This window comes from Daktulosphaira vitifoliae, unplaced genomic scaffold (genome assembly GCF_025091365.1).
Source record: "Daktulosphaira vitifoliae isolate Bord-2020 unplaced genomic scaffold, ASM2509136v1 Scaffold_4, whole genome shotgun sequence".
In the NCBI taxonomy this organism is placed as follows: Eukaryota; Metazoa; Arthropoda; class Insecta; order Hemiptera; family Phylloxeridae; genus Daktulosphaira; species Daktulosphaira vitifoliae.
This window is the reverse complement of record NW_026099575.1, coordinates 26,478,011-26,489,986: the sequence shown is the minus strand read 5'-3', so window position 1 is coordinate 26,489,986 and position 11,976 is coordinate 26,478,011. Positions and strand designations below refer to the sequence as shown.

General features: G+C 24.4%; 1 protein-coding gene across 2 annotated transcripts; it reads left to right on the top strand.

Moving 5' to 3' along the window:
- The first annotated feature begins 250 nt into the window (after window positions 1-250).
- On the top strand, window positions 251-7,981 carry LOC126904421 (DNA replication ATP-dependent helicase/nuclease DNA2). 2 transcript variants are annotated; one of them, XM_050683452.1, is made up of 15 exons: window positions 251-494; window positions 1,006-1,463; window positions 1,532-1,663; window positions 1,720-1,966; window positions 2,023-2,210; window positions 2,736-3,002; window positions 3,066-3,272; window positions 3,501-3,698; window positions 3,789-4,025; window positions 4,273-4,735; window positions 4,805-4,998; window positions 6,575-6,761; window positions 6,837-6,992; window positions 7,105-7,281; window positions 7,608-7,981. In XM_050683452.1, the coding sequence occupies exons 1-15, from the start codon at window positions 465-467 to the stop codon at window positions 7,776-7,778; spliced, it is 3,312 nt and encodes a 1,103-aa protein (XP_050539409.1). In that variant the 5' UTR covers window positions 251-464; the 3' UTR covers window positions 7,779-7,981. The 2 variants fall into 2 exon arrangements, with proteins under 2 accessions (XP_050539409.1, XP_050539408.1); XM_050683451.1 differs by having other exon boundaries at window positions 253-494; window positions 4,192-4,735.
- Window positions 7,982-11,976: the final 3,995 nt, after the last annotated feature.

The following is an 11,976-nucleotide window of genomic DNA, read 5'->3' as shown; positions in this document are numbered from 1 at the left end:
AATGGTGTTGAACAATGTGACCGTATGTAAAGAAAAAAGGGAATACATTTTTTTTTCTTAAGTGGCTACACTGAGCGACATCAGANGCTACACTGAGCGACATCAGCTTGTTATCAGCAAAAACTAAGAGTGTCACTTCTGGTTTTATCTATTTTGTGGTTACGCCACTAAATATGATTTTCACATTGTCTATAAAAAAATCCCTTGCACGCAACAACTACAATATTGTCAGATGTTAATAAGCATCATGTGATCCTAAGTGATAAAAAAAAACGAGGGAATTATTATCATCTTTTATTATTTTACGAATTAAAAATTAATAATTTTAAAAGTAATTTAATTTAATTTGAACCTGATAACTACTGTGTTAGCTCGAATTAATTAATAATAAAAGTAACACTTAAACAAATTGAGTAGCTATTCATTTTATTTTTTAAAAATTTAAAAATTGTTGTTCTGTGATAATGAAAAGAACTTGTAGTAAAGTACAAAAGGTATTACCTTTGAATCGTTAATTAAATAATGAATAATTTTTCTTATAAATATTTTTTTTGTTATTGCTATTGCTCTTTTTAGGTTAATTCATTAAATAATATTTATCACTATCATGTTTACAGGGTTATTAATTTTATAATTGACCACTAGCTTTTTCATAGAATAATTAAAAAAAATGAATTTTCGGCTTTATTGAGTAGTATTGATTTCTCTATAATTAAAATTCTCTATAAAATTATTTTTTAGTTCCATTATTACCATTTTTTTTTTATATGGTGATACTTTTAAAAGTTATAAGGGTTGAAAATTATTTGATTACTTATAAATTGAGAAATAAGTAATACTGAACAAAAGAATTCTCAAAATTATTATTTTATGAGAAATTTAGTATTCAACAATATATAAATTACTTTGTATACTTTGAAATCTATCCCTTTTTAGATGATAGAAATAAAAATTTCTAATAAGCACATTAATAATTTTTATTTACAAAAAATTTTATTATTTCAGGCTGAATCTAGTAGTTCAAAACAAATAAAAATAACATCTTTATTTTCTCATTCTTCTAATGTTATGAATTCAATTATTCTTCATAAAAACTGTGATGATGATGTAGTAAATAAAAAGCAACTGTCTCCTGAATCCCAAAAACTTTCTAGTCCTGATATTGTACCTCCATCTCCAGTATTATTAAAAAAAAAAGTTATCAAAGCTAAAAGAAGTTTGAACAAAATTTTGTCTAACAACATAGTTAATGATAAAATAAAATCTCCAAATATTGGTACACATACAAAAAAAGATTTAAATCTAAGCATAAAAAATGTTGATAATTCTCAAGAAGAGTGCATTGACACTGACTATCAATCTTTTACTGGCACTGAATCAATCGCTAGTACTATAGATGATGTAGATTTTTGTTCAGAATTGTTTTTGGATGATTGGATTACCTCTAGCCTTCCAACATTTAAGTATAAAATATTTTTTATTAAAATTTTTATTTATTTTATTTTAAGTAGATTTGTATTTCTTATATAAGAAATCTTGATTTATCTAAACCACGACGATGTACAGTGACCAAAATTGAAAAAAAACCTCCAATAATTTATTTAACATTAAACTGTTGCATTAATTCAGAAGAACAAAGTTTGTGCGCTCTTAGTGGTGTATGGTAAAAAATATTACACAGATAAGCTGCAAACAAAAATTATTTTTATTTTCTTTTAGGTTTAATAGTTCTTTTGATGTTGGAGATATTGTAACTGTAATGGCTGAAAAATGCACTGATGTCTGGTCTATTAATAATGATATTGGATTTGTAACTAGACATTCTGACTTTTTAGTATCGGGTACAACAATAGTTGGCTCACTCTTTTGTACCCGTCGTTCAGTTTTAACAGATATTTATAAAGGTCTAGATTGTACTCCTGCCATCATGGTTACTGGAACACTTTTACATCAATTATTACAAACAGTTAATTATAAATATTTTAAATTTAAATGACATATAGTAATTGTGTTTAATTTTAGGTATTAAAAAGTAAAATGTTCCATTCAAGTCATATTACAGCTTTAATTAATGAAATTACTAATAGCTCTGGATTTATTCATACACTCTATGAATCTAATATGGAATTGGATAAAACCAAAAAAGAGCTTATGGAGTTTATACCAAAAATACAAAATTTTGTTGGAACTTATATAACTGATTTTAAAACGTAAATTCAATTTCTTTTATCTAAAAATTGTATATGCCATTAAACATCAATTATGCATTTTATAGCAAAAATAATATTTATAGCTTAAAACTTGTACTATTATTTGGTTGCATTTTTAATAGAACTCTTTGAAATCTACGAAATGAACTTTTAAATAAAACAAAAAAGTTTTAAAGAACTTGTGAGTGACTAGATGCAGTGCAATATAAATTTAATACTACTAAGAACTACTGAACAAACTTTTATTTGCATAATGTTATATAGGAGATTGTTGTGTAAAAAAATCTACTACGTGTCCATCACGTTTTCTTGTTCAGTAAATATGTCATAGCAACTTACTTTAAAATATTCATTAAAAACTAAAAAGCTTCAATTAAAAAAAAATTATATTAAAATATATTCAATTAAAAATTCAAATAAATTGTAAAATTTAAAATTATTATTTATTTACTATAGAAGTGAGATATAAATAAAGACTGTATAATAAAGATTACAAAAATATATATATATGTATATATTTTTTAGAGGCAGAGGAAAAAAGACTTGGCAAGGTGAAATATTATCTGTACAAGATATAGAAGAAAATTTATGGGTACCTGAATTTGGTGTTAAAGGAAAAGTTGATGTAACTGTTCAAGCAAAATATAGTGGCTCAATTAAAACTATGCCTATTGAATTAAAAACCGGCCGAGCATCAGGTAGTGAAGAACATCGTGGACAAGTCATATTGTATGTAATAATGATGGCACAACTAGGCATGGATGTTGATTCTGGTCTATTATTATACTTAAGGTTGTATTGTAAACTTTTTTGTTAAAATATGAATAGTTGATAATACCATAGTTTTTATTTTAGAGAAAATATTTTAACGCATGTTAAAGTGGGTCATAAAGAAAAAAGAGATTTGATTATGTTACGTAACCATTTGGTACACTATTTAAAGTCTAACAAAATAGTTTCAAAAAGTATTAATGAATATTTACCAATTTTACCAGAACCTATAAATCATCATAATGCTTGTTCAAAATGTCCTTATTTAACAATGTGTAGCTCAGTATTAAGGTTTAAGAAATATATATATTATTTTTGTGGGCGTTCTTATAAGAATATTAGGATAAAACTTTATTTGACAAAATTAATTACTTAGCAATAGTTCAATTTTATTTTGCTATAGATGAGAAAAAAAAATTTTTTCTCTTGTTTATTTTCCTCTATGTCAAATTTTGAGAACGCCCTTCTTTTTTTTTCTCTTTATTAAAATAATATGAACCATGTATAAAAAATTTACAGTAAAGAAGGTTTTGAAACTTTAACTGAAAACAACCCTTTGAGAAATCTAGCTCCTCAAGCAATCAGCCATTTAAAACCGGTGCATATTGATTATGTAATGCAATGGACAGCATTTTTACAGTTAGAGAACTATACTGATGCAAATGATACATTAATTGCAAAAACTAGTGATATATGGACACTACCAGTTGACGAACGGTTGGGTTTTTAGTTATTATTTGTAACATAATTAGCAAATATTTTTTTTGTTGTATAATTTGTATTTTATCATTTAATATTGGTTTTTAGTGAAAAACGAGGTCATTGTATTGCTTCGTTAAAAATATCCAGTGATGTTAAAGAACAAGGAGATAAATATTACATTCATACGATGGAGAAATTAGATAAAAAAAAAAAAAATAATTTTAAACTAACAGATTTTTCTGTTGGTAGCTATTCTGTTGTTAGTACAAATGAAAGAACTGCTGTAGCTACTGGTTATATTTCATTTTTGTCAGAATCCACTGTAGATATTTTACTTGATAGGTAAGTAAAAATACTTCATTTTTATATACTCTTGGATATAAAGTAGTTATTCAGAAATTATTTCTTTCATTTTTTAGACTAATGTTTAGATTTTATAAAATATATATATTTAGAATATTCAAAAAAAGTTTGATACTATTAATTATCATATAATAATTTTTTTCAGGGATTTAAGTAAACTTAAATCATCAGTGTACCATTTAGATATGTATGAGTCTCAATCCATTATTTCATTTAATTTTTCTAGTTTAGCTCTTTTATTAGAAACTAGTGATAGTTCAGATCAATTGAGACGTTTCATTATTGACAAAGAATTACCGTCGTTTGTTTCATTTAATAGAAATTTAAATGATTTTGTTAAAAGTACTGGTCTCACAGATAATTTAAATCATTCCCAATACTCAGCAATTATCAAAGCTTTAGCTGCTGAACATTTTGCCCTCATTAAGGGTATGCCTGGAACTGGAAAAACATCTACAGTTGCTATATTGATAGAACTATTAGTGTTAATGGGTCGCTCAGTTTTGGTTACTTCACATACTCATTCAGCTGTAGATAATTTATTGCTACTATTAAATAAAAAAGGCATAGATTTTTTAAGATTAGGGTCTAAAAGACGAGTTCATCCAAATTTAATTTCAAAATGTGATGAAATAGCTACTCAACATTGTGATACACCAGAAAAATTATCAACTTTTTATAATCAAATGGTACTCAAATTTCAAATTTAATATTAATAAACTAAATAACATTATAAAGATAATTATGCATTTTGATAGAAAGTAGTTGGTGTTACATGTCTGGGATGTGGTCATGCATTGCTTCAAAAGCGTACCTTTGATGTTTGTATTGTAGATGAAGCCACTCAAGTAGTACAATCATCAGTTATTGCTGCACTTCATTCATCTAAAACGTTCATTTTAATTGGGGACCCACAACAATTACCACCTCTTATAAAGAATAAAAAAGCAAAGTAAATATATACTTTATATTAGTTGTATAAAACAAATTTCATAGTAAATAGATTATTCTCAGTAGGATTTATATCTTAAAGTAGAATCATTATACAATTTTGTGTAAATCTACAAAGTTCACTATATAAATAACCTAGATAACTCATTAATATTAATTATTTAAACTGATAATGTATTTTATTTTTAACATTTATTAATTTATACAGTCATAATAAAATATTTAGTATTACTTGATGCAGTAAAAAACATGATCGTCTTTAAAAGTTTAGACTATTGAAAATCAGAAAATTTTTGCTACTCGCCTGCAAGCGTTTTAAAATTTCAACAGTTTTCTAGAAAAATACTAGTGTTTTACATCTTAAATTTAGAAATTTTCACTAGACCCACCAAAAAATATTTTTGAGATATAAAAACATGAATTCAATACATTAATTTATCACCATTTTTTTTCCATGAATGTTTTAAATAAGGGTATTAGCACATTTTTGCGCATATATATATTTTAATTCATAATTTTTAGAAAATGTTATTTTAATCCAATTTAATTTTTCTCTTCAATTCATATTATAGTTTTTCATATATGTTAGATTATTATCTATCTTTTTTATAACATTTTTTCAGTTATTGTGTTAGTTATAAATTACATTTTTGGTTTATTAAGTATACAGATATTTTTTATTAATTTTTTTCAAATATGTTAATAATTCAAATTTTTGATATTTTTAATCAAATTTATTGGTATATATATATATTTTAATTTGGTTGAACATGTATTTAATAATCAACTTACTGTTTAAATTTATTTCACTCACTTTAAAATTTATTCATTTATGTCCAGGCAAAGTTTTTATTAGAATATAATTTGGAATTTGTGCATAGCATTATATTTTGTATATTTTATCAATAAATATTTGATAATTATATATCAATTTCAACATGGTTATAATTGTACAATTTTGTACATACATTATTAGGACAGTATAGTCTATTCTACAGTCTAATGTTATTTATCCTATATTATGTATTAGTCTATGAGTTTATTATGATTATTTTTATAAAAATCTCACTACATGTTTGTTAATAGTGGGGGGCTTAAAATAACCACATATATGTACACATATACAAAATTAACATGGCAATATATTCAGGAATTTTGAAATCTTTTAGTATAAATTATTTTAAATTTTGTTTAATGTATTTAACGTTGAAAAATAATTTATTCTCTAGATTTGTTTTTTATGTGAAAATTGCTATCAAGATAAAAATAAAAAAAATAATTTAGTTAAGATATATTTCTTATTATTTATCTCCTATAATCACTAGAATTCCATTCAGGAAATGGTATGCAAAAGAAAGTGGACATGTGACATTTGCACAAATTGAGGCATGTGATCATGTCACTGAGTAACTAATATTTACTATATTATTTTTAAAATTAAAAATTTCATTAATATCTTCATAATTTATATATGTAAAAACATTAAACATATCTAATTATGTGTGTAAAATGTATGTATTATGGTTATTAAATTAACTATCTAACCATCAAATAAAAACAGTCAAATATTATTTTAGGGAACTTGGTATGGATATTAGTTTGTTTGAAAGATTAGATCGACCTTCAGTTACTGCTATTTTGAATGTTCAATACCGAATGAATGGTTCGATTGTTGAACTCGCTAATAATTATGCTTATAATGGAAGTCTGAAATGTGCAAATGATGATATCAAAAATGCAACATTAAATCTTAAAAAATGTAATGTAAGTAGTATTAAATTAACATATTTTAGTGTGTAAAATTTTTTAATAATTTAAAAAATTATTTAAATTATAAAGGTTAATAGTAAATGGCTTGAAGCAGTATTATCATCAGATTTAAACAAATCTGTTTTACTTTTGGATACTGAAATTTTGAAAAATCAATCGACTGAAAGTGATAGCAATATAATAGAAGTAAAAATTATAAACAAACTAGTTTTACTTTTAATTCAGGTGAGTTAAATTTGTTTTATAATAAATTTAGAATTTTATCTTTAAAAATTTTAATAACAATAATAAAAAAAAAAAGGTCAAGACACTATTCGTAATATTTTTTATTTTTTAGTGTGGAATTCTAGGATTATCAATTGGTATTATAGCTCCTTACAGAGCTCAAGTTGCACTTTTAAAAAATACTTTGTGTAATATAGATCCAGATATTGAAGTAAATACTGTTGACCAATATCAAGGACGTGACAAAGAAGTTATTATTTACTCGTGCACAAAAAATAATTTTACTAAAGTAATTTATAGAAGTAATAGTAATTTATAGTTATGAGGGATGGTGTGCCTGAGTTAGTAAAGTGACAGTTACAGCAGTGATTGACACGCGCTATAAGGGGTTTAAAACTCAATTATAAATTATTGTTTGTTGAACAAAAAATCAGTTACATTATTGGGGCCTCATTTTGTCTGTAATAATGGATTAAGTCCAAAGTATAAAAAGTATAAGAAACCTCTTTTTTAGTGAGGCTTCAATAATCCTGAATGGCTATAGATGCACCAAAAAAAAAGTATAGTAATTCCTTCAATTTAATGTTTTTCAACATATTAAATTCACATTTTCAGGATATTGGAATATTGAGTGATAAAAGAAGAATTACTGTTGCAATAACAAGAGCAAAAAAAAAGCTTATTATAATAGGTAATATTAATGTAATGAAAAGTTATGACACATTTCATAGTTTATTTAACAATATTACTAATGTTATAAAGCTTCCCCAAGACTGTGCAGATTAAACATCTGAACCATTTTTAATCAAATTTTTATTATACACAAAATTATTGGTTCTTACAAATTATATGATTTAATACTTATGTTGACTTAAAATTTGTAATTAACTTGTAATTGATGTATTTTATATGTATTTTTATTATATTATTTGTTGATCTATCATTCAGAAATATTTTAAATTTTGAATATTAAAGAAATTACTTTTTAATATCCTATAGTAATACTTTATTTTTGTTGAGTTTTAAGTTTTTTTTTTCTTACACTAATAATTTAATTATCAGTAGTGGTGTTCTTACAAAAAAAATTAATTAAAATTCAACATTTCTTATATTTTTCAATGTCATTAATCCTCAGCTAGTTACACGGTTTCAAACATGTTTTCTACAATTTTTATACAAGGATGGGCAAGTTATTAATTTTATTTAGCTAAAAAGTTCAATTTAACTTTAAGTTATTAAGTAATTTATGATGAACCTTGTTATTATATAAGTAAATTAAAAAAAATGTTTAATATTTTACTTAAAAAGGATTATTTTTCTATATTAATATAATCTCAAATAATATTAATAATATTGCCAAATTACAATGTTCGTTTGTTTAAATCTAATAAAGTATACATAATGTAGATAATTTATTACTGTAACAATTTTTTATAATTGCTATAAATTTCAGCAAATTAAGTTGAAGGTAATTTTCTGTACAAGTAACTTTACATGTTGGGTATTTTACGTAATAATATTAATGGAACGAAAACACAATTTTTATCGCGTGGGTGGTGAAAAATTTGATCAAATAATATATAGGCAAACTTAAAACTCTCCTATAGAATATACTAATTAATAAAACATCAAACCAAATGAGTGGTGCAGTGGAGAGTATACGGCGTATATTTACCTATATTTCGGTTTTTGTTGATTTTTTTTCATTTTCAATTGTTCAACCACCCATTTTTTCTCAAAAATAAATGTATTTAAAAAATGTTAATCTGATTCAAGGGAAAATCTGGGAGTGGACTGGGTCAGAGTACTAAAGTGCAATCGCACCTTGAGCTACAACTAAAGTATATTACACTGTCAAAAAAAGTATCTGAATTTTTTGTTATACATAAATTGGAAGTTTTTAATGCATACAATGTAAAGGAAATTTTGATGAATAGTGATAAAATGTCATATTTGTGTATAAATTCTGGATACATTATGTCAGACTTAAACTCTTGCATATTAAAAATTCCATTTTAACGTATAAAAATGTTTAGATCATTTTTATAGTGTGCACAAAAAGGAAATATAAAATAAAATGCCTACAGTCTGTATTTTTTTATCCAATCCGACCTTTTTTTTTATTTATGTTTTTATGCTTTTTTTAAAAAATTATTCCATAGTACCACATTTATGGAAAGAACTCAAATTCCAAGTTATCAAACATTTGAGCTGAATACTTCAAAAAGTGCTCTCTCTCCCTCTTAGATACTATTACTAGTACCACTTTTCCATTTAGAATTCATTTAAAATTATTTAACTAACCAAATGAAAATGTTATAAACAATTAACACCCCAACATTAATAACACAACGTGAAGTGTAAATTTATATCGCCTTAAAAATCGTCTTCAATAAATATTTGCCAAACCTAAGGATTTTCAACTATTTATAAGTTGTATCTACTATTTTGAGCTATTTTATAAATTACATGATTCGTAAATTAAGTAATATTGTATTTATATTAGTTGATTTATCATAATGTTATGATTAAAGGGATTGAAAACATAATTTTTTGTTTGATAAATCTAACTGTTCTAATCTATAACAATATCTAAAAATAATACCATAACAATCAAAACCGATTAAAACTGGTTATACTGAATAAAATACAATTTTTGAAAAATGTAGGCACACATATTTACGAGGATTAATGGGATCCATCGAGATTTTCTCGGTAGCTCACCTAGCCTGTCGAGGTCTTGTATTATCAAACATTTTTTTTATAAAATTACTCAAAATTGTCCAAATAAATAAAAAGTTATAGCGAATAGAAAAGGTATTTTTAAGTTCCGAGTATCTTGCGTATTGATTTACTTTAAACTCGGGGTCAAAGTAAATAATATGATAGCCATTGTTGTGAATATAATCCAAAGAAGATCACGTGATAGAACTATGATTGTTGTAAATTGAAAAATTAGCAGTCATTCTCTCATCATTCATATGTAGTAATTATGAATATTTATAAGTAAAAAATACTCGATTAAGTTACGTTACATATCATTCATCAGATTTGCCGAATCTAAGGTCAAAGTAACTAATTATTAATACATATAATATGTATTGATAAAACAATTATCTAAAACATAATAAATCAAGGTATTCAAAAGAATTAATTTACGCTAAACATATACAATAGTATGTAACCTTAATATTTATAATGTACTGCGGTCAACCAGAAAATTTTGAAATAGGAATAAAATTTTATAAAATAAAAACCTGGTGACATCTGGAAGAAGCATTGTTAAAACTTAGTATTGTCAAAAGTTTTAAATTATAATTTTTGTTTCATCACTAATTATTAAAAAATAACAGTCTGTTTATGAATAAAGATAAAATACTTCACCATCTCAGTTACTTCAACAGCTAAGAAAATTAGTAAATCAATAGAGCTCTGTTATTTTTCATCACGATAATTATCATACTTAAAAAACGAATATATTTTTTTAATAATCAGCATTTATTACAGTAATTATTTTTTTAGCTGAAATTTTAGACTTAAATTTTTTTTTACGAGACAAAAAAACACCTATTACTAAAATAAATGTAATGTTTACCTATTAAATTACCAATAGCCTTATAAAAAATTTAGAAGCCTTTATGAGTTTAACAACACTAGTCATAATTATGAGTTAAATGAAATACATTTTACATTAAACAAGCTAAAAAACTATGATAAATATGTCTGAGGAAGCCTAATTTAACTTGTTCAAGACATTTTCATAGAAAAATAAAGTGATGTATAAGTAGTCAAATTTCAAAATAAAATACTTGTCTAGTAGAACTAGATATTGTAAAGGACAGAAGACTATTGATAGTTTTTTAGAAAGAACTAAATATGAGAAGCTTAAATGAAAGACTTAATAAATTTTTTGCTATGAATTCTTAAAAAACCATTTCTAACATATTCTAATATACTTAATTACGAAATGTAACTATTATTAGTGTGAAATAAATATTTAAGGTAATTAGTTTTGTTTCTGAACATCCCTTAAAAAGTGTACACTATCGGTGTTACTTGAAATATTAACTCTTTATTTTTAGCATAAACTATCTAGATAGACTATCGAATTTGTTATTCAAACAATTCAAATAAAACTATTGAATAGATAAGATTTCAATGCGATTTAATTAAGTTTACACATTATTCAATTTATAATCTATGGTAAATAGTAATATACTAAATGCATAAAATTTATTGTTATCGGAAGCACATCGTCGCGCGGCTGTCACCGTCACGGTCACTGGCGGAAAATAGTGTTAACACCAATTAAAAATAGATTTAAGCAAAAATACCATTGAAAATACGAAACCATTAATAATCACATATAAACTAATAAATTTAGTGTATCTAAGACAAAGTAAATAATTGATCCATATAATCATCTGTAATATATTACTATGACGACCGCGGTTTTCGGGCCCATATCAGTTGTAACTACATATTAGAGTAAAAAAAAAATTTTTTTTTTCAACCCTATTACGCATGTATAGTACTTATATTACAAACTTAAGTCTAATAATTATTTCATAAAACAAAAATTTACTTTTGCAGTATGCAGAATTTTGTGGTGCATTCAGGGAAGAGTTCATGGGTGTCATGACCAAATCATTTAATATAATATACATAATTAATATATATATATACATAATATTAGCGATGAAATAGGACCAGACTACTCCACATAAACGAGACAAAATATTTCAAAATAGATTTTTATTATTATTTATCATTTGAACTATCGACCACTCTTAATATAATGTACTGTTTTGTCATCGGGATTACGTTTTTAGGATTATATTATTATAAAAATTGTATAGTATTAATATATTATAATAATAATATAATGTAATATATATTTTTCACTTCATTCTCATGTGTACCTACTAATGTTAAAAAAATGGAAAGTATCTTACTTTTAGAATCGAGAAATAACTTTTTCTTA

Bases quoted from the DNA above. Each gene is read 5' to 3' on its own strand.
- LOC126904421 (XM_050683451.1), top strand. From the start codon at position 465: ATGAAAAGAACTTGTAGTAAAGTACAAAAG. The intron at 3,699-3,788 runs GTTGGGTTTTTA...ATTGGTTTTTAG, and splicing joins ACACTACCAGTTGACGAACG to TGAAAAACGAGGTCATTGTA. The intron at 6,993-7,104 runs GTGAGTTAAATT...TTTATTTTTTAG, and splicing joins TAGTTTTACTTTTAATTCAG to TGTGGAATTCTAGGATTATC.